This window comes from Electrophorus electricus, chromosome 25 (assembly GCF_013358815.1).
Source record: "Electrophorus electricus isolate fEleEle1 chromosome 25, fEleEle1.pri, whole genome shotgun sequence".
Lineage (NCBI taxonomy): Eukaryota > Metazoa > Chordata > Actinopteri > Gymnotiformes > Gymnotidae > Electrophorus > Electrophorus electricus.
Window position 1 is genome coordinate 7,119,460 of NC_049559.1, and position 22,795 is coordinate 7,142,254.

The 22,795-nt window shown below is 39.3% G+C and overlaps 2 protein-coding genes across 5 annotated transcripts; both read right to left on the reverse strand.

Annotated features, from left to right (window-relative positions):
* Positions 1-188: 188 nt before the first annotated feature.
* On the reverse strand, positions 189-9,857 carry rcan1a (regulator of calcineurin 1a). Of its 3 annotated transcripts, XM_026995610.2 has the most exons (5): positions 3,685-3,771; positions 3,177-3,450; positions 2,041-2,214; positions 1,642-1,801; positions 189-1,464 (listed from the first exon to the last, which is right to left on the reverse strand). In XM_026995610.2, exons 2-5 carry the CDS (start codon positions 3,261-3,263, stop codon positions 1,289-1,291), a joined length of 597 nt encoding a protein of 198 aa, XP_026851411.2. In that variant the 5' UTR covers positions 3,264-3,450; positions 3,685-3,771; the 3' UTR covers positions 189-1,288. The 3 variants fall into 3 exon arrangements, with proteins under 3 accessions (XP_026851411.2, XP_026851395.2, XP_026851403.2); XM_026995594.2 differs by lacking the exons at positions 3,177-3,450; positions 3,685-3,771 and adding an exon at positions 9,444-9,857; XM_026995602.2 differs by having other exon boundaries at positions 3,177-3,742.
* Positions 9,858-12,905: 3,048 nt separating this feature from the next.
* On the reverse strand, positions 12,906-21,376 carry si:dkey-67c22.2 (uncharacterized protein LOC792544 homolog). 2 transcript variants are annotated; one of them, XM_027033109.2, is made up of 8 exons: positions 21,288-21,376; positions 19,693-19,827; positions 19,012-19,204; positions 18,830-18,909; positions 16,167-18,716; positions 15,644-16,080; positions 15,384-15,467; positions 12,906-14,780 (listed from the first exon to the last, which is right to left on the reverse strand). In XM_027033109.2, the coding sequence occupies exons 2-8, from the start codon at positions 19,718-19,720 to the stop codon at positions 14,778-14,780; spliced, it is 3,375 nt and encodes a 1,124-aa protein (XP_026888910.2). In that variant the 5' UTR covers positions 19,721-19,827; positions 21,288-21,376; the 3' UTR covers positions 12,906-14,777. The 2 variants fall into 2 exon arrangements, with proteins under 2 accessions (XP_026888910.2, XP_026888901.2); XM_027033100.2 differs by having other exon boundaries at positions 16,167-18,719.
* Positions 21,377-22,795: the final 1,419 nt, after the last annotated feature.

Sequence of the window (22,795 nt, forward strand, 5' to 3'; positions counted from 1 at the left end):
TCAAGACTAATCCACACCTCACCTTGAAAAGCCCTCCAAATGCGTCATTATTGCATTATATCAGTGCACAGAGTGCTGATTCATTCTTTAATAATGGCTGAATCCATATTAAAAAAAAAAGAAGAGATGTCAGATATGTGGGCTCACCAACAGTCATGACAATCAGAAAATACATCCAGGACAACCGGCAATGTCAAGTTCCTGTTTTATTTTGTTATGGCTGTTTGTGTACAAGTTAAGACATAAGCCATTATTGGGTCAATAAATGTCAAAACCAAGCTTTTGAGTATAAATTTGTATTAGACAATTAAGACATTACAGTGAGTTAACTATACATATACAAACATGAAAAGGCGTTGGGCTCAATTTTACCATCTAACAATGTAACTTGTGCAAATTTTGCTAAAGATCATAACAGTCCCCCTCCATCATCATAACAGACTGCTTTACAGTGTCATGGTCCTGAACAAAATGAATGCAAATTTCAAGCATGGTAAAGTACATCCATAAAAAAAACCCCTAAAATTATGTTTTACATAGGATCAAAGCATCTAATGTTTAACTCTTAGTAAAATATGTGTCTCAGTGTACTTTGCTAAAGATGTTAAAGCAAAAAAATGATTCCTATGTTGTTACTGAGAAAGCATGATTTCTAAATGAGAACTCTATCTTCAGATTCTCAATCAAAAGCAGGCTGACAAAATTAACTCACATACTACAATGATATACTACAAATTGTCTGAGGGACTGAATGTTAATTAATGGAGCAATCATTACATTTATAGTAAAAACAACTGCCCACAACCACAACCTTTCAAAGTCTAAGCTCAATCAGCATTCCCGCACAAGCACAGGAATATTACTGTCTCTCCTCTCCGTTGAGGCTTACATTAAAGTGAAAAGCCATGTGTAAAACTGAAAAAGTTAAAAAGATATAGTATACATACCACACCCCTTCACTGGGATAAAGCATGCTTCCCAAAATAAAAGAAATAAATTAACTTACAACTAGAGACTTTTTGTTCTCCGTAGCCATAGACACCAATGAAAAACATTCCTGAAGCACCCTTAACCTTCAACTACAGAGAAATGAGCCACTTTATCAACATAAGCATGCAATCCCCTCCCTCCCACCCCCCGCTTCAAGACAGTGGACATTCCTCCATAGCGCTGGGATCTGAATCAAGGCTTCCTCTAGGAGGGGCAGACCAACCATTCCATGAGAGGGCTCCCAGCAGACCCGAGGTGGTCCAGCAAAGCCGACGGAACAAGGACAAGCTCTGCAGGCTCACTGTACAAGGGCGGTGACATAATCAGGACGCCGGGTCTGGACAATTCTGGGACGGGGCCGTCTGAAGCCAACTGTGTCATCTTCGCCACCAGAGCTGTCCTGGTCACTCTCGCACACATGCACCACCACGCTAGGAGTAGTGGGGGTTCCAGAGTGGAGCTCATACTTCTCTCCTTGAAAAGGTAAGAGAGACAGAACAGTCATCCTCAGGGTCCGGTATTCTGCATAATCTAATTCCTTAATACAGCCAATGTATGAAGCAGTGCACTAATATATAATCCTGGTTTAAGATCTATATTAATTTTAAGGGATTTTGACTGAAACATAGAATTAATACAATGCATCTGCACCTGGACCAAGTCTGGTGATGGCACATAAAAGGTCATAGTTGATGACAGGGGTGGTATCCTGAGCCTGTTCCCACCCCACTGGTGGAGAAGGGGGTGGAGAGAGGAGAAACTGCTTCTCTGGTTTCGGAGGCTCCAGCCGTGGACTCCCTATATGCACAGACTATACCAGAGGAAAAGTAACACAGAGGACAGGGTTATTAAGATACTGATATAGCGAAAAGACATCAGTCATTGAAATTTCACAAAATTTTTTGTGCCACTAAACAATGTCAGTTAAGATAAATGACAGAAATGAAGAGGAAAAAAAAGAAGTAAAGACAAACGAGAAAGAACTGGGAAGTGAGGAAAAGAAACCCTAAAATATGTTTCCTTTTAAAAGTATAAGCAACAGTAATGTACCTGGGCAAAGTAAAGGCGCACTTCTCTGCCATTGAAGTCACTCTTGTGGAGTTTGGCTCTGGCCTCTGCCGCCGCCAGAGCATTACTAAAGGTAATTCGCACTCGCCTGAAGCTCTTGAAAAACTGGAAAGTAGCCTCACCGTCAAAGGCACGGAAAAGCTCCTCAAAACGGGCCTGGGAAACAGAAACAAAATAAATATGCAGCTGGTCCAAAATATGTTTTGGATAGAAATACATGCAATGAATATGAACACTGAAGAGACATACAACTTCAATGGCCTTATTTTCTTGCTTTCACCGCGTATGACAGCCTGACATTGTGTGAGTGTTTCTATATTAATCCCCAGTGACGCACACAATGCTAATGTAATACAAGGCCTACAGATGACTGCCTAAGTACTCTACAAGATAGCGGTTACCAAGGTAACAAGGAAGAATCACTGCGGGCTCTGGGAACACAAACGGACAGGAACGAACCGTCATGTGCTGATGGAATACTGGATTAGGTTCCATGTAAAATGGCATGAAGAATAGCTAGGAGCCGAGTCCTGTCTGAGTATGTGCCGGCACTGCGTATATGTAACCACTTGCGTCAGACTCAAAGCTTAGAACTGCCTATCCACATAACCACAATTCCATCATGCCTGATCCCTGGCCACTTATTTAGGCACAGAGCCAAACCTGGAACCCTCAGCTCAAGCTGAAGAAAACATAAACCAGATGAACAGTGCAGCCTACTAAACCTGGAAATTAGAACCATCCATGTCTTACATTTCAAAGCAGAATGTTTGTATAGCCCCAATCCTCAGCAGACAACATTCTTAACCTCACCATTCCTAACCACAATCTCTCTCCTACAGTCCACACTAACCACATGACCAAGCTCTATGTCTGAAATAGATAGGGCATCAAAATATACAAGAATGTAATTGCAACGAAATATTCTGTTCATGAATATAGCCTCTAACAAGACAGTCCCAAACAAAATCGCAACTGCTAGACTGCTGTCAAGAACTGACTCTAATTGCAAAGGATCACTATCTTCGCACTACCACATACTGTTGTCATAGAAAAAAAATATGAGGCACAGGCAGCATAAACTAAGCTCATATTGCGTGCAAAACATACTACCCTACCCTGCTCTCGGGTCTGTTAAACATGTCCAGGTCCTCCAGAGAGGCGACAAGGCAAAACGGGTTAAACTTCACGCTTTTCAAATGCATGACGGACGCTCGCCGGATCCTTCGCAGGACTTGAGCAGTGAGCGATCGCAGCGGGCAGGAGGGGTGGAGGAGAGCGGGCTGTCTTGCTTTCCCCAGCGTGAGGGCAAAGGAAGCTTAGTCAGGAGATGAAGCCTGTTCCTTTTTGACTCCTCTTCCCACTTCTCTCTCTTCCTCTCTCACGCCGTCTCTGTCGAAAGGCAGTGGACGACAAAAGAGTCTGATGCCGGAAACAGGTCACAGCCAAAATCAGCAACGCTGTTCTGTCAGCAACCCAGTTCTGTCAAGCGTGGTGCGTTGATTAAAAATTCATAAATAGATAAGAGGGGAAAAAAAAAACAAACAAAAAAAAACTGCAGCACACTGAATTCTTAATATGGTGAGGCAATGCTGCTTTGTCCTCACAGAAATTTCTGGAAGGTACCTTGTTCCTGCACCACCAAATAGACGTCTTCGTGGCTTGGTCAGACTGCAAACTACCCTGTGCTCTGCTTTTTATATAAGACCCTCCCCCCGATTCACAGCAACAGACCCAACCCACTCAGGAACGGTCTGAGCCTACAGGCCCCGCCCTTCTTAGCCACTCTCCACCCAGACTGCTGTCTGTGCTGACTAATCTGTACTCAAATAGAGAATGCAAGTCCTGGAAATATGTGCCATTCCCTTTCCTACAGCAGAAACCCAGATCTTCTGATCTCTGCCCTGTTCTGACGCATCCCAACTGGACATGTAGAATTGGAAAACTGTGATCCAGCATGCACTTCTGCAATCCTCTCTCTCGCTCTCACAGGCACAGATGCACACACAAACCCACCCCCCACCTATGGATGGAAAATTTAATCGACTGAGCTGAGCAAAGAGACAGCTGTGTTATCAAGAACTCACTGCAGCATACTTTCCATGGGTACTAATTCTTCTCTCTCTCTCCCCCCCCCGTCCATGTCTGTACCATTGCTCTATTTGCTCCCACATACTCTGCAGAGCCAATGGACTTGACCCTTTATTACAGTGCACCCATTCCTTCATTTTAAATGGCATTCACCTTTAAGACGTCAGGCTTATTTTTATACTATATGACGTCTTTCTGTCCATATCTGGCCAGCCTTGCCAATATTACCCTTTCTCTTTTCTCTGTCTGTATTTTTTTTCTCTATATAAAGGTGATCCTATTAGGGGAAACAGTAAAATGTAATGTTAATGCCATTGAAGAAATCATACTCAGTCCAAATATCATGAGGTGTGGGTGTGCCGTTTGCTGAGTGCGATTACTGCTCTGACGGAGCCAGACTACTCCCACGGGAGTGAGAAACTGGAAACGTGACACCAGGATAAAACAAAACGGAAAGAACACAGGGTGGAAAAATGTGGAAGCCAAAGGTGTTTTGTAAAGCCACAATGGCGTCGTGGAGCGCTGTGAAATTTCTTGTGCAGGTGCTGTTATACACACAGCTCCACCCTCCTCAATGTGTTCTATCCACTGCAGATCCGCCCTCCTCCCAGTTCGCTCTATCCGCAGTAGCGCCGCCCTCACGCAGTCAGTTCTGTCCACTACAGCTCCGCCCTCTTCCCCCTTCCGCACCATCCAATCAGCTCCACGCTCTTCCCACTTCTGCTACATCCAATCAGCTCCACCCTCTTCCCACTTCTGCTACATCCAATCAGCTCCACGCTCTTCCCACTTCTGCTACATCCAATCAGCTCCACGCTCTTCCCACTTCTGCTACATCCAATCAGCTCCACCATTTTCCCCAGTCCGATCCATCCACACAGCTCCACCCTCCACAGTCTGCCCCATCCATATAACTCTGCCCTTCCCAGCATGCTCTATCTACAGCAGCTGCCAGTGCATTTTTAAATAGACGTCAGATCATTTGATTGAATTAGGGCAGCGATGATGCAGACGACTGTGTGCAAACACCACCGACGTACAATCAATAGCTTGAATTCTGTCTGAACAAAAGGCTTTATCAATACACAGAAACAACCAGGCTAGTAGATTTAACCAAGTGACTTCACTAATACCCTAATACACCAATAGATTCTGTTCTATTTTCTAGACATGTTTTAGTATTACAGACAATAACAAACATTTCAGAATCAATGCTAAGAGTGGAGAATCTAGCTAAGAGCAGAGACTCTTTGGGCATTTTCTGCATTTGATAGCATCTTTGTTTAACATACCATATTTATAAAATAAAATAAAATAAAAAACAAAGAACAAAACTGAGCCATGGACAAAACCACTGCTATCCACTGCAGCACATCTCTTATTTGTGAAAACACCACCTGGGCATTCCACAGCACAGCCGTAACAGTGTTTTTTGGACAAAGGAAACAAGTTTAACTTTTTTGTTAATGTGTAATGCATTATGTTAAGTGGGGGTGGGGGAGGGACAAAGTATTTCATACCAATACCAAATCCCAGTACCCACTATGAACATCTTAGTTGACAAGCTACAATAATGATGTGCTGATGTTCCATTCAGCAAAGCTTTAATAACAAAGGTTTAGGTAATGACTGTCTGGTTAGTTTTTAAGTGGGCTAGATCATATGGAAACTGCCAGCCAACATCTAAGCCAAACAGTTATAATGGATCATTGCTGAAGTGCTAAAAACATGCAGGAAAGTTGGCAACATCACACACTTCCTCTGTGAGTCACCATCTTTGGTTTAAATGTGTCTCTAAGGTCTCTTTCTCACTGCCGTTCAGAGGACTTTCCTAAATTGTTACACAGGTAACCACATTACTGTTTCCACTGTGCAAAGTCTTTATGACTGCTTTAGGGTGCTGCATCTCAACAATAATCCATTTGTGCATTTCAGATTTTCCATGAAAGACACTAACCGCAGTGGAATTTTCCATCACAAGACCATCAGCTGACTAAGTCCAGCGTAAGCCTAATTTACATTTGACGCGTTTTGGATTTCGTCTTAGGATGTACTAATGATTCAAAGAGAACACACCGATCCGATGTCACGTATCGGAATCGGGCCGATATTAGCAAAAATGCTGGATCAGACATCGGTGAAGAAATTTTCAAGGAAACCAATCCGATACCATCACAAATCCAGCCTGAAAATAGCACGCCAGTGCTTTGCAGTAGCCCAGAATGTGATAACAGCCAAGTTAGTTTTAAAAGGTCACATGATAACAGCTGGGCTGGTTTACACACCACTGTAGAGTTTAACTGTAGTGCTTTCTTCCATTAACGATTTAAAACTATTATCTTCAAATTCCATCATCCATGCACTTACACACATGTAATTTGCAATGTTATGTTGATAACCCATTGTGGGGAACAGGCTACCCGCCTTCTAGTGAGAGGATTTAAACAGGACAGAGTTGTGTTTTAGCACTGTTCACTGCCATATCCGCAACCAATGGCAATTTGTTTATTAATCCATTCTTTAAAAAATACAAAACGTTTCTAGTTTGACCGTGATGTCAAACTATTTAAGGTTGGCGAAATGAGAAAGAGCAGCAGAAACCTGACAGGAACAGAACTTGAGCGGAGAAATATAAATATAAACTAATAAAGGACTCCCCTTCTCTAAATAATAATAATAATAACCAAACTAATAAAGGACTCCCCTTGTCTAAATTCACAAACAACGCTGTTTTCAGTTAGCCTGCTGAGTTTTAAAGTAGACTTGATATTTTGAATAAGAAGTTGGAGAAAAAAAAAAAAACTAACTTCAATTAACTGATTTTTTGACGAGAAAGAATAACCATCTTGTAAACATTATCAGATTACATTTCTATTGGTTTAAGACTCGCAGCACTGGTAGCCTCTCTGTCTGCTTACTTAATGCCTGGTGCGCGTTTGTTGTGTAGCGAGCACAAGAATGGTAAGGTTATTAATTTAATGTAGAACTAAAGTTGCATTTAGTAATTTAAAAATACAGGGGAACTATAGTGTAAATATAAGGAGTGAGGCAGCCATACTGAGCAGACATCCAGATAGAATGTGAGTGAGAGAGTGTGTGTGTGTGTGTGTGTGTGTATGTGTGTGCGCGCACACTGAGGGTGAGTAAATATGTCACAAAAAGAGACACTGACTGTAAGACAATAGAAGGACAAACATGCAATGCTTTAGTCTAGTGAAAAAAATTGGGTTTTTCTTAAATAATTTTGTTTCCTTTATCTGTCATATTCATGCATGTCATCTGTAAACCAGCATATATGATACATCTCACTCAAAACAGTTCCCCCAAACAACTAAACTACAGCTCAACAGTGCTTTTTATTGAAAAAAATATCAGCTTGTTATCAGTATCGGGGCAACATCCAAATGCAAGATATCAGTATCGGATTGGTACCAGCAAAAACAGTATCGTGCCATCTCTGTTCAAAACCAATAATAAGTAGCTCACCGCTGTGTTGTATTATTTATATTTAAACATGAGTTTAATTACAAGCATTTATAAAACCCTATCTTACCAAAATTAATTTGTCAATTTAGTATGAACTCATTTACTTAACATTTTGAATGCCATAAAGACATGAGGTCTCAAGACAGGATTTATGTAAGAAACCTAGGTTAATTATTATGAGTTCATCATATAATAGGTACTGCATATTCAAAATACCATGTGGCATATTTACAATATTATAATGTCCTCTGTGTACATTTAAATAGGCTTTACATTTAAATGGGGAAGGTAGCCTAGCCATTTTTAAAATACATAAAGTTGATATCAAAACTTCAAATGAGTTGCTTTAAAATTTCTAAAATTTGTGGTAAAACAAATTCAGATTCAGTTTTTAAAGTAAGAAACACTATCAAAATTTACTGAATAAAACATTAAAATGTAGTAGTGCATGTAGAAAACCACCATATTCTTCAATATAAGCATGATTGATGTGGAAAACAATACAGTTGTGCTGTGATTACATTTCAAGGTGAACTGTATTCAATTCTGACAAATTCTGTTTTTTTGTTTGTTTGTTTGTTTTAACACCATACACCAGGTGTTGCTTTTCAGTAACGAGAGCAAACTACTGCAAAAGAACAGTAAATGTCTTGATTTTCTGGCACATATTCCATATAGTGTAATCAAAAAGTAATATCATGTGTGTATTGCATTTTAAGTTTTTCCACTGTTATTTTTGCATTTTGGCACAAATTCCTCTCCACGGTTCTAGGACATATTGAAAAGGAAGGTCATGTGTGTGGCGTTTCATATTTCACTCCTCACCATACTGTTTGACCTAAAATTCAGTCATGCAACAAGCCAATTATCCAAAGCACATGATCAAATCAACAAAACTGACTCAAATAAAAGAAATCCCACATTTCAGAATGGCTATGTCAGTTTTGCCCCCTGTCCCACTGATATACTTTGTGATTTGAAACAGGCCTTTCAAGAGGGACACCCCTAAATATTATTATTATTATTGGCAAGGTTACTGTCAATAATGAGGCTCCACTTGACATTAAATGACAGGTTTCAGAAACTTTTCTATAAATAACAGCCGTTTAAACCATTAAACAGACATAGTCCTCTAAACTGTTTCATGCCGTCATGCTGCAGATGTGTCCAGTTCAAATTTTATCATTCCACAAATGCCAGAAAGTGATGATTGCAACTAGCAATTTTGTAAAGACAAAATATGCCCATGTACACAAATGTTTTCTTTGCCCTTCACCTCACGGACAAAAAACCCATTCTGTTCTAACAATTCACAGACACAGTGGAACAGATTTGTCTGTCTCCATTCAGAGCTCGATTTATGGCTCCTTACACGATTTTTCTATTCCTCAAAATCTCTTTATTTTCTTCCATCTAGTTAGATTTTTGTCCTATTTAAAAAAAAAAAGACTTCTGAAACAGCGTCTGCTCTAACTGCATAGGAATGCATAAAACAGCACGAACGAAGTTAACAAATACTAAAAATACCAAAATGTAGGTTAGGTCGAATAGGTTTTAACTCAAACACACATTTCGAAAATGTCTTTCTTAGTGAGAATTATCTAGCGGAGGGAATAACTGAAGGTAGCTAGTTAGACTACAGAGAGCAATTTCTGCATTAAATAATGCAGCCGTAATCTAACCTATAGCTATACTGGCAGCAAGACAGTTGGCTATATCAATTTAGTTACAGTCACACAGGCAGAAGAAGATTATAAGGTCATGTTTACGAACTAAAGTGCTCTTCTGCATTAGCTACGTGTACTCACTTTCATCTGGTTGTCACCGAACATTTCTTCTGCAACTTTACATGCGACCAAGGAATTGGACAACTCCATAACATGTACGTCAGCTGTGTCATCGCGGCGATCAGTTTCGACCTGCTGCATGTTGGAAACTATGCGACTTAAAGAGTTGCTGCAAGAAAATACATGTAAAATAGCCAGTAGCTCGATAGCGCAGCGTTATCTGATAGCTCTTCTCGCTAGATGCCTATCATTCTTGTGTGGAATTAAGTTAAAGAAGCTAATTAGTTTGCTACAGCGTGTAATTAACACAGTAATTACATATACATTAGCCACATAACTTATGTGATAATGTGGTAACAGTGGGTTATATTAACAGCAGTCGCTGCCTCCCCCCCGCCAATATCAAGTCGTTCATCCATGAAGGTAGTAAATCAAAGAAATGGCTCCTGCTGCCTGTGAAAGCAGCAACGTTTGGTTGCCGTCTATGCCTATATTCAACATGTCAAAATAAAAGCCTCAAAGCTGCCGCTATATAGAGCTTTCGAAGTGAGGACTAGGCATTTCGCAGATTCTCTTTACAACAGCGTTTGGCATATTCCGGTGTCAGTTGAATTTATATATCAAAAGGGACATTTGCAATTACGTTTAGGGGATTTGGCAGACGCTGTTATCCAGGGATTTGTCATTTACTCATAGAATACAGTATAGCCAGTACAGTAGGTTAGAGTGCAAAATACCTATGAACTAGAATGCTGTTGACATACAGGGATCAATGCTGATGCCTAGAAGTGCAAAATACATAAGCTCTATCTCAGACAACAATCACTACAATAAACAATAAGTACTAGAGTTTCAGTTAGTCAACATAGGACCAGGGTCAGTGGTCATTAAAATAATCTACAAATAGATGGGTCTTCAGACAGTGTTTGAAGACTGTAAGGGACTCTGCTGTCCAGACAACAAGTGAAAGTTTGTCCCACCATCCAGGACAGAGAGTAGTCTTGATGCTGGTCTTCCATGAGACTTGAAGCATAGTATTTCAAGCTGAGCCGTACTTGAGGTTTAAAGTACTCGAAGTACAGATCAGGCTTTGACCATTGACAACATGTATGGAGGGATCATTATTGGCTTTGTAGGCGAGCATCAAGGTTTTAAATCTGATGCGGGCAGCTACTGGAAGCCAATAAAGGGAGCGCAGCAGTGGTGTGAACTACACAATCCAGAGGACGTAGTTAGATTGCTGGAAGACACGAGTTTTGTCTGAGGAGAGAGGAGAAAAAGAAGCCAGAGAGTTGGATGTAAGAGAATGAACACTGGTCGGAAGAGTGGGAACAGAGGAAAAGGACTTGCAGACTGCTGCAACCTTCCCCTCAAAGAAGGTGATGAAATCCTCAAGAGTAAGAAATGAGGAAGGAGGGGGAGGGTTAAGAAGAGACGAAAATTATCCATCCATATGGCTAATGCAAATATAAAGCTATTTTAAAGGTTTGAAAATGTGAAACTAAATTTAAAAAAAAGTACTGCCATCAAAAACCAGAATTGTTTTTGCATTGACGTTAATTCCAAAGAACTGGGAATAGTGACAATTTTCATGCAGTTTAAACAGGCAGCAATCAGTCCTGTTCTACTACTGATTCAATTTAGAGTGGCTGCAGTCTATGGTATCAGTTATTATCTGAATGGTCACATATCTCACTGTTGGCAAGCATTCTTTTTTTTTTTTTTGTCTCGTCTTTAGGAGACAAGTAGAAAATGCTTTAAAAAGGTTGCAGTCTCTGCATCATCCTGGAGGATTCCGAAGTATATTAGTCACCGTTTTATTTGTAGGAGGAAATATATAATTAAGGATATGTCACTTCCAGTGGCGAGGCATTTTAATGCTAATGGACATTACATTAATGACAACTGCATCTCTAGTTGTTGCTATGACAGCAATTACGTTGCAAAACTCAAAGAAAAAAAGGTCTATACTTTCGTAACTTTAGAACCCCATGGAATGAATGTTATGATTTAAAAATCCACCTCCTAGAACTTCAAATGCACTTTGCTTACAGTTAATGAAGGACTTGTGTCCGAAATGTCCTCCTTCTCTGGAAACTGTATGCTTCCCTACAATTTTGAATCTTTCTACATACACAGAGAGAAAAAGGAATAAGATTTCTAAATGTTAAAAGTATAGGTGCTTAAATAATATCGTGTAGAGTGCCAGTTAATCCATCTGCAATTTCCTTCAGGATCAATAAAGTGTTACCTTAAATTAACTGATACTGGGGTAAAGACAGCAGTACCAGGTGGAACTATTGTGAATTATTCATGAGTAATGGTTTGAAGAAGAACATTTTATCATCTAGTAGTTTTGATAAGAATGAAGCGGTCAAGAGTTGGAATAGGTGATGTCCAGGATGTGAGGGGTCAGCAAGTATTTTCTCTGCCTGCTTCCTAGTTTTGCTGGTAAATAGACCATGAAGATTCAGCAGGTTTACATCTGAAGTCTTTTATGCAGACTTGATGTGTTGTAGTATATAAGATCACATCTGATGGCAGTGCAGTACCAGATTGTTGTGAAGCTCGACTCTACAAATCTCTATCGCAGCAATAGGTTTGTAGATGTATAAAATTATAGACCATTCCTGTCTTTGACTTTATAGCTTTATCTTAGAGAAAAAATAAAAACTGTAAAAACAAAGAAGTTACCCTTTTCAAGCACAAGACAGAGACGGTGCATATCCATGAACAGCTACTGAGGGGCTGAAGTTACAAGTCATATGCTTGCAATAGGGGACTTGCAGTAGGGATGCACCAAGATTGAATTTCTTGGACCAATATTGATATTAATAACTGATGCTTTTAAAATAATCAAGATAAATTAACATCACACTATAGGTTTATATGAAGTGCAGCAGGTAAAAGACATCTAAAACTCTAAAAATGAATAAATTTTACCTACCCATGTCACAAGTAAATCACAATAGTTGTAAACATACATTGTTCCAAACATAAGTGGGTACAAAAATAGTTACATTTTAATTTCTAGCCTCTCTCAAATGTTAGGTGCCACTTTTATGCTTTTAACTGGTGCACAGTAAAGAAAGCATATAGCTGGAAAGCCCTGAGGGAAAAGGAGAGAGAGAGAAAAAAAAACAGAACTGCAAAACTCTAGTCATCATCAGAAACGTTGCTGAATGAGTAAGCAGCAACCTAAAAATACACTAAATCTTTGGTGAAAATAATTCCAAACACATTGCACTCGAAAAAAAAGGAAACTAACTTCTGATTACCATGTTTCTTATAACTGTAGTGATAAATCAACAAGATTTATATTAAACAGAAGGCTTAATCTGTTGGAAAGATGAAAAGCATCTACTGTAATTATCAGCAAAAATCCCAAAATTGAACCTACTGGCAAAGAATATATCAGCTGCAGATATGTGGTACACCTCTAATCAAATGTAACCCTTCAACTGCCAACAAAAGCCAAAACAATCAAATGATCATGGTAATTTATTTTAATAATCAATGCCGCATTATGTACAAAGCAAGCAACATTATCCTATGGCAGAAAATCCCAACTGCACTGGGTAATCAAAATCATGGATACTACACTAGGAACATGGTACTTGGGCCTGTACAAAAGGATAAAAAAGTACACTGCCTCTTGTGCTTTGAGTACCACTCATTGTGTAGTCTTTTAATCAAAGTTATGGTGTAGCATTGTACATTTCTTTTAGTAGCAGAAGGGCCCAATAATGGAAATCAATTCAGTATAAAAGAAAAAAAAAAAAAGTTCCCAAATTTAGTTTGCTACTGTATTATGACTTGCAGATGCATAACTTTCACTAAAACATTAACTATATAAATAATCTTTACCTTTTCCTAACCAATCCTTGCCCGTATAACTCATTTGTTACATATAAAGCTAAGCATCTGCAGACCATCCACTTAGAACACAAGATCTGCACCACTGTTTGTGGTCATAAAAGTGATGAGCACACTTCATCCTCAGTGCTAAAGAGCACTCAGAATCAAACCAATTAATACTAGGATGAAAACCAGATTCAATTACCAGAAACTTTTTAATTCATTTGCTTAGCTGTTGACTGTCAAGTGAGTGTTCGTTTATTAGTTTTGTGTGCATAACTTTCTATGGGAATGCAGTTACTAGGATAACTCTGAAGCTTAATGAAATGGAGCATGTTATGGTGGTTGAAATAGTGTCTGAGACCAGTCTTGAAGTGAAAATATTTCTGGCTCAGAGTTCTAATGATTGGCCATTAGAATATCTGCACAAGCTATCAAAACAGTAGCGAAAAAGAATAGACACAAAAGAATTAACAAAATGCTGCACAAAACCAACATCTAGGCTACTCAACAAACAGTATAATGTGAAGATTTTTTTTTCTCTGTAAATATTATGAATTCTTATCTTTTAGACACCCCTTCCCTAAAATGTTGAAGTTACTCCACACATATTATAAACAAAGCACCCGACCACAAACCTCTACTGGGCAAAAGCACATACATTTTCAGTCATTTCAAATTACAAGATAAAACAGTACTGTACACCTCTCAAGATCTAAAACCAACAGTGTGCCCTTTTAAAATTTTGTCAGAGATCTAAAAACCAACCTGAATAAGGACTTCTTCACAAGGCCCGAAACTATGTCCACTCAGATTTGAGTTTCTAACCAAGTCAAAGCCTGGTTAACTTCAAGCACATCAAATATTGGCCAAGCATGTTTACAAGCCAATTGTTGGTCAGATCATATAACTGCACACTAAGGAAAATATCATTCATGAAGTATAGCACTTACAATTTTATCCTCAAGTTTTAATTTCTAAAAATTATTTTTATTTCAAAAAAAAAGTTAACAAATAATTCTGAGAGTACTTAATAAATGCGGTTTACATATAATGAGATGATCTGTGGCTATGGATGGGCTAAAATTCTCACACTTAACCTAAAGACAAAAGATCAGCTTGAAATAAGTTGCTTCTTTTAGCTTTCAAGAGACTCTATACTGAAAGTCAAACAATACTTCACTTTGAATCTTATCAAGCAATACATTTGCTTCATTGTACAAGGAAGCCCCCATACCCCCTGAAGACACAAAAAAAATGATCTAGATTTAGTACAAGTCCTGAGGCAACAGGAATCCTGCCTCCTATGGTGGTGTCAAAGTAAAAATGAAAAGTAAAGTAAAAATATCAAGATGGTGGAAATATTCACTGGACCAATTCCTGCCTCATGGATGTACAGGCAGTTAGGATCCAGACAACTTCATCTTCTCATTTAAGCAGGAATTATGGATTTCCATTAGGATTAAGTAGGGATACAGTTGAATAAGCACCAGTAGGTTACTGCAAAGGGAATGGGAGAGAGAACATGTTGAAGCAGTTGTTTATGATGCTTCTTGGTATTAAAGTACAATTACATCTTATGCTTGCATTTTAAGTAGTGCAAACATTAAGAGGCTTCTGAATTTGAATGACTAAGAGTGTGAATGACGATAACTACCAGTTTCCTACCATGCTATAAAAAAAAAAGCAATTTTATATATATATATATATATATATATATATATATATATATATATATATATATATATACACATACATACATACATACATACATATATATACATATATACACATATATATATATATATATATATATATATATACATATATATACACATACACACACATACATATATACACACACATATATACATATATATATATATACATATATATATGAAATTGCATTAAAAATACCCTAAATTATATAGAATAGAAGTAGTTGAGCCACAACTGAATCAAATAACTTCTATGATTTTAAAAAGACAACAAAATGTGAATATTTAATAGCAAGGGTGCATTATGTAGAAAATATTTTTGGCTTCTGGACAAACAGCGTACTGTTGTCAACATGCTTGTTCATCTTTGCATAAGAATTCTTACCCGTTTTCCATCGTCTTCATCATCAGACACATGGGGCTTTGCAATGCTCATCTCCTCCTTACTTTCTGCAATCTGTTTGCACTTCTAAAATCAGAAATTGCATCATTTACAAACTGATTGAAGAGCCTTGATTTGTTGTTCTAACCTTATATATAGACAGCACTTGTAGTTTAAACCTACTAGAACGCCATCTTTTGGAATGCTAATGATTATCAAACAACTGAGGCAGACTTCCAATACAGCATACAAATTACGCTTACCTCCGTCAGCTCCTTGATACTAATGCTGTTAGCCTGCTGTGTCACTTTTCTTTTCACCTCTTCAATGTTAGCCAGATTAGGAGTAGGTGCCGGAGGTGGTTTATTGGTAATGGTGGGCAGTGGAGGCATAGGGGGCATGGCTGCCAAAGCTCCCATGTTAGACAGGGCTGCAGTCATGGTGGCTGCTGTCATGCTAGCCATAGCAGCATTCATAGGCATGTTTGGCATTCCGGGCATGCCAGGTATGCCCATTGGAAGGTTCATGGGCAAATTTGGAACTGGCAGGGGCAGAGGTAAAGACAGTGGAGCCGGAGTAGGGGTTGGCAAAGGCAACTGAAGGATAGCTTTGGGCTTTAGGCTCTCTGGGATGGGCATCCCTGCTTTAGCACACATTGCTGCAGCATTAGCCTTAGCAATTTCCAACAGCTGATCTTTGTCTGTGAAAAACAAAATGGACAATATAGCTTAATATCAATATCCTAAAACTTATTTAATCAGAATTTATTCACAAATGTGCAGTTACCTAGCTCAGTGAGGCGTGGTGGTGTCTTGCTAGAGCTGCGGCGAGTTCTTGAGGTGGACCTTCTTTTACGGAGGATAAGAATGGGAGAATGACTTGGCTCACGCTTCCAGCGATCGCGCCTGTCAAAAGATCGACCTCGAAAAACAGGTCTCCTCCGGCGTGAAGTAGAGCGAGATCTTCTAGATCGGGAAGGACGTGCCCTTGACTTTGATCGTGATCTTGACCTCCTCTTCCTGGCTGGTGAACGGGATTTTGACCGTTTACCTTTATCTGGACTCTTTGATCTTTTTCTTCGAGCAGGAGAGCGTGATTTAGACCGTCTTTTTCGGACTGGTGACCTAGACTTAGATCGCTTCCTTCTGGGGGTTTTAGATTTTGAGCGTTTGGTCCTAGTGCGAGATTTAGACCTGGATTTCCCTCTCCGTGTGACTGATCTTGAGCGTGATCTCTTTCTACGAACAGGTGACCTGGATTTTGAACGCTTCCTTAGGCTGTGAGAGGGAGAAATAGACTTTCGCTTCCTTATTGGAGACTTAGATTTGTCCTTACCGCTAAGAGATTTTGATTTGGATCGTGTCTTATGGGTGGAGGAGACAGACCTGGAGCGCTTCCTACAGACAGGTGACTTAGACTTTCTATTGGGTTTTGACCCTGATTCTTTTGTTGGACTTGGTGATCTCGAATCATCAGACTGCTCATTATCATCTGATCCAGTACTTGCATGCTGAGGTACTGGTTCTGATGAAGAAGACCTTGATCTGGATGTTTTTTGCACTTCTATACTTTCCAAGGTGGTTTTGAGCTCTGTCTTGGGATCTTCTTTTTTGGATTCAAGTTCTGATTGTGTAGAGGATTCATTTGATATTTTTGGTGGCGATTCAGAAGAGATTGGTTTCCACCCTTTTATGGGAGCTGTATTTTCTTCCCCAGTGACACTTGTCTGTGTTTGGGGATCTGGTGATTTTTCTTTATAATTACATTCAGAAATTTTAGAATGCTCCACTGAAGATGTTTTCTCTTTGGCAGGAGACAAAGATTTAGACCTGCTCTTAGCTGGAGACTGGCTTCTATCTGATGAAAGTCTCTGTCTTGAAATGGATCTAGATCTTGATGTGTCTCTCTGTGAAAATGACCTTGACCGCTTAGGTTTTTTTGGTCCTCTCCTAAGCTTGGGTGAGACAGACTTTGAAGGACGTGACACAGATCTTGATTTTGAACGCTTACTGCGCTTTGGAGATCTTGATTCTGATCTGGCCCTACGTGGAGATTTTGACCTTCTCTGACGAACAGGGGATCTTGATTTGGTACGCCTGGAACGCAGAGGGGAATGAGATCTACTTCGTCTTCGTGGGGTTCTAGACCTTGACCTGTTTTTACGAATGGACCTTGATCTAGATCGCCTATTTCTTCTCAATCGAGATCTAGATCGCCTGAGGATCACAATGGACCTTGAGCGGGTCCGTCTTATTCTCCTAGCAGACCGAGACCGAGACCTTCTTGTACGGGACACAGGGGACCTTTTTCGAGACCGTGATCGTGAGCGTCTGCCTCTCCGGGCAGATCTAGAACGTGATCTTGAGCCACGGTTCTTTCGGCGAGATACTGATCGTCTAGACCTTGAACGGCGTAGCCGTACTACAGATCTAGACCTTGTTCGCCGTCCACGTCGAGGAGACCTGGTCCTAGACCTTCTGGTTCTGTTACGTGATCTGGAGTCAGATCGACGCCTTTTTTTCCCCGAATGTGACCTTGATTTACGTCTTGGTACCCTGATAGATCTAGACCGGGATCTACGTTTTTCAGATGGGGACTTTGACAGTCGTTTTTGTGTACGACTCTTTTTCCTTGAGCTAGAATCAGACCTCTCTCTTGATAATGACTTATCTTTTTGCTGCACTGATACACCTGACTGCCTTGGAGTTCTGGAACGACTGTGGCTGGATTTAGTCCCTTTATTGCCAGAGCGTGATCGTGATCTTGACCTAGAAAGAGACTTTTCTCCTGCATCCCCCTTTCCTCTTTTTTCCCTATTTGGTTCCTTCTGGCTGACTTGATCTTTGTGCACATTTTCTTGCTTGGGAATAATATCAGGGAGTTCTTGAGCTTTGCTAAAGCTTCCACTTTTCCCAAAGTTCTCCAACTGTGTTTCATTTTCACCATGTTCCTGTTTATTTACATCTTGAGAATGTGCATCCTGGGGAGACTTGTCTTTCTTCCAAGAAGGTATTACATGCTCCTCTTCAACATGCTCAGATTGATTAGTCACATCTCCCTTTCTTTCATCTGGTTGCGATACACTTTCTTTATACCTGTCATTTGAGAGCATCATTGCATCCACAGGTGATTTCTTGTCCAAACTTGGGGGATTTGTTTGCAGTGCTTGTGGAATTTTTGATTCCGATTCCGTCTCAGACCCTGACTCAGATGTACTCACTGATTGAGAATGAGAAGAATTTCTCTCTTGTTTTTCTCCTTCTTTACGCTTCTTTTTCTTCTTCTTTTTCCCCATATGATGCCTTGTTTTTCTGACTTTGGCATCATCATCATGACCTTCTGTCAAGAAATTCAGTTTATCATTTTACTGAGTCCACAAATTTCAGTGAGCATAAGCACAATCCTGGCACATTTATCAAGAAACAGCAATTATATGAATAAACACTTACCTGCAACAGAATTTTTTGTGGATTTTTTATCCTCATCTTGGTCACCCGTCTCAAAGCTGGAAGGAACTTCTTTTTTCGTACTATACAAGTTGCACAAAATTTTTCATAAAATATTCCTTCTGAAAAAAAACCCACTAAGCCAGAAATATTGATTTATTTCAAACTCGCAGAAAAAGCCCTACCTCAATTTTGTTTGTGTCTCTCCATCCGATTCTACTCCAGATTCAGAGCTGCTCTCCTTTTCACCCTTCTTCTTCTTGCGCTTCTTCTTGCTTTTGTGTTTTTTGTGCTTCTTATTTTTCTTTCGTGGTGTCTCACCACCATCTCTGAGAGCAACATCTTCACACAGAGCAGCCTCTGATGGATCAATACCTTCTGTGGGGGGATAGTTACATCCGTTTTTAAAAGCATATACTTAAGGCTCAAATAATTGACCTCTAAATTACTTCTGATGGTTTATGCTTAAGCAATTTCCAAAATGGTTACACAACTAGCAACCTTGCTAGCTAAAATGTTGCAACATATTAACAGGTTAACAATTTCCTGATGTTCAAAAATAGTATATTTTCATATTGTGTCACGTTTGCACAGTTTATCAGTCACAAAATTTGTTTCATTGCCTACTGCCAAATAAAATGTATATTTCTGGTCAATTCTGACCAAATCTCATCTATTTTTTAATACAGATAGGAAGGCACAGAACAATTCAAAAGTGAATCATAACTGCAGCACACATTCTTAAGACACTTTTTTTTTGCCTAGGAACACCATAATTTGAATATTACATTTCTGGTATTTTGACTGATATAATCAAAGTAGTGAACAAACATTTTTCATATCATTACATACACCATAATACATACCAACACTGGTACTCTTGGCACATTCCATTTCCACAACGCCACTACAAACCTCTAGATCTTAATGGAAAGTGGGTTTTCTTTCTTCAATCTTTCTGTGCAAAATAGAAGATGCTAATGTGACAATCACTGTTCACTCTGTAAAAAACAGAACACACATTTTTGTCAAACACTTAAATAAACAAGTTATAAATATTTACAAGTTACAAATATCTGGTTCTTAATTCCAGACCTAGGTATGCCAGGAGTATGTGTAGTTATTGAGATATATATAAAAAAATTGAGAGAGATTATTATATTCGACACTATCTATATCTATATCTATATCTATATATATAGAGAGAGAGAGAGAGAGAGAGAGAGAGAGAGAGAGAGCGAGAGAGAGAGAGAGAGAGAGAAGAAAATAAACGTCTAATATTCGTTAAAAATTAGAGCAACTAAACTAACGTTAACCTATCGATAAGGTTTCTAGCTGTTATTTAGAATTGAAAACCAAAGGATAGTTGCATTTGCTAACTGAGGCCACGGGATAGCGTAGCGGATAGCGTAGCGGACACCATAAATAACAACTCCCGCCAAGGCTCTTTGCACCACGTTTGCTACCGAGTTGTTTGCAGAAAACATAACATTTCTTTGGAAGTTAGACGTAAAATCGACAACGTACGAATATAAAATAACTAAAGACCAAATACGCCATTTTCAAGATATCAAACGTTAGTTTTAATTCACGATGTTTGTTGTTAACGACAGCTCGCTAGTTAAGCCTCACAAAGATAGCTAGGCTAACTACTGCAGATGCTTCTAGAATCTTAGCAAGCCGGCTAGCAACTCTATTTTAGCTATCTTCCTAGCTAACCACAAATAAAACATCGAGTTAACGTACAATCAACTAGCAAAAAATGTAGATATCGTCTCTGCTAGACTCCTGTAAAACAAGCACTCCTTAATGAGGCCAACATGCAGGTCAGCGGCATCGAGGTTGCGAGGTGACAAAGAAAAAACAGCGCGTTAGCTAACGTTACAGGACACACGCTAGCTAGGCTGCTGCTAATGCTGAGTACTATTTGTGTGCATTTTAAGATTTATGATAAAACACCAACGACGACGACTATAATGGACTTAATTAAGATATTAATTTCACACTTGATATGTTTCCCGTTTTGTCACAGTAGCGGAACAGCTGGTTAGGCCCACAGTTATGCTAAGCTAGCTCTACAGCCAGCTAACCCGTTAGCCGAACAAACGTGGGTTATCCAACATCGTTACACCAATTCACGCTTAAGGCCATCCATCCAAAGGTTGAAAGGGTTATTCGACGGTGCGACTAAAATAAAACTGAAACAACACCGACAACAAAGTTAACAAGTTATTATTACCTTGCAAAATAACCGAATAGCTAGCTAGCTATCAGAGATGTGCTTATATTCGGTACAACAATCTCACAAGGGGCTTCCTGGCTGGTCAACTAGCCTAGCTTAGCCTAACCTTGCTCTTTACAGAGCAACGCGATTTTTACTGGCAAGTCACGGCAGCTTTAAACGCAGCTCATTGTCTGGTAGATCCCATTGATATGACAGACGCGAGCTACACGTACTAACCTGATCTAGATCGGATTCCCACAGTTATCAGCAGTTACGAAACCACGGAAAACTTGCCCGGTGATGGTCGCCATGACATTCTACCGCGAGTAAACCCTCCAGTATCCCAGAAGCACGAGGAGCTGTGCGTTGCCTTCTGCTCCGATTCGAAGGTCTACACTGACATCTACTGTACAAGACAACGTTGAACAACAATTAACTATTTTGTGCGAGCACCCGTACCGTTATAGTTCAGGTTATTTTCACATATCCAAACGTCTTTATGCAAAGACCCAGTGACCATCGTGTTGAGTGATGCTCTTATTCTTTCTTATTTCGAATGACTTCAGACCTTTGTGCACAGTGCATGGCACATGCTACCTTTGCACCAGGCAAGAAAATTAATATTTTTAAAATTTAGGTTAGACAGGCTATGTTTATGAATGCATATGTCTGCATTCCAAGATGAATAGGAATGCACTTCAGAAAGCAATTTCTTTTTATTTCTGCAGTTCCACGTCTGAAATAGAAATATGGTAGTTTTTATTCTTTAAGGCTAGCTTGTCTAAACATTTCCATGTTCATTTTCATTGTCGTGCCTTATGCATGAGACACATACCTTCTTGACCTTTAAGAAAAAAAAGTTTGTTTTATTTTCAAGACACACCCTAACCTAATCATCATGATTAAAGTAAGGTATTACAGCATCTGTCAAAATAAATGTAAATGAAATTATACTAACTTAAACAAATTAATGAACCTTTGTTAAGAGCCCTCAGGTAATTGAAGAGTGCAACAATTGTGAGACAAGCAAACCTGAAGCTTAATCCAGCAGGGGGCATCTGAAGATCACGATGACTGCAATGTTTAGGATCAGCGTGGCACAGTTTCTTATAAGAGCATCTATCTTGGTCCTTGTCCATCTAACCTTGTTGGACATTGAGGTGAGTTTCTCTCTTCAGCTTTTGGCAGACACTCTTATCCAGAGTAACAATATTCAATATATACAATATTCAATCTTACAATATTCAATTTGAGGTAAAGAAGCAATCACAAAGCTATTTGTGGCACAAAGAGCTACTTTAGTTAATTCACCTGTAGTTAATCTTGCCTGAAGTTGCTATTGGAGTTTTATTTGGTATAAACATATTTGAAATCTGGACTGGTGTCTTTGCCTGTGATAACATTTTTTCCACTTTTTTGGTCTATTTCTGCTAACAGGTGAGTGCACCACTACAGCAAGCTTCCACGGCATGCCACTGTAGCCTCATAGGCTTGGCCTCACTCGCTGGTTTTAGCATGACAAAAATCATATCCTCTCTCGTGAATATGGAGGCTATGTTTGCTCCACATATGCAGATGTGTAACCAGAAGAATTTTTTTAGACTGAATTACAGAATTTTCCTTTACAGAACATTTAAAGAATACAGAATATTTTGGAAAATAACATATTATAGACATTAGTCTTTGTTTCCACGAACACAGGCTGATATTCAAATTTAGCACAAACAAACGGTGTGACACATACT

Bases quoted from the DNA above. Each gene is read 5' to 3' on its own strand.
- rcan1a (XM_026995594.2), bottom strand. From the start codon at position 9,563: ATGCAGCAGGTCGAAACTGATCGCCGCGATGACACAGCTGACGTACAT. The intron at 1,802-2,040 runs GTACATTACTGT...CCTCTGGTATAG, and splicing joins TGCGCCTTTACTTTGCCCAG to TCTGTGCATATAGGGAGTCC. The intron at 1,465-1,641 runs GTGCAGATGCAT...TACCTTTTCAAG, and splicing joins CATCACCAGACTTGGTCCAG to GAGAGAAGTATGAGCTCCAC.
- si:dkey-67c22.2 (XM_027033100.2), bottom strand. From the start codon at position 19,720: ATGGAATGTGCCAAGAGTACCAGTGTTG. The intron at 19,205-19,692 runs GTATGTATTATG...ATCCCCCCACAG, and splicing joins TGCCAAGAGTACCAGTGTTG to AAGGTATTGATCCATCAGAG. The intron at 16,081-16,166 runs GTAACTGCACAT...TGTTTTTCACAG, and splicing joins ACCACGCCTCACTGAGCTAG to ACAAAGATCAGCTGTTGGAA.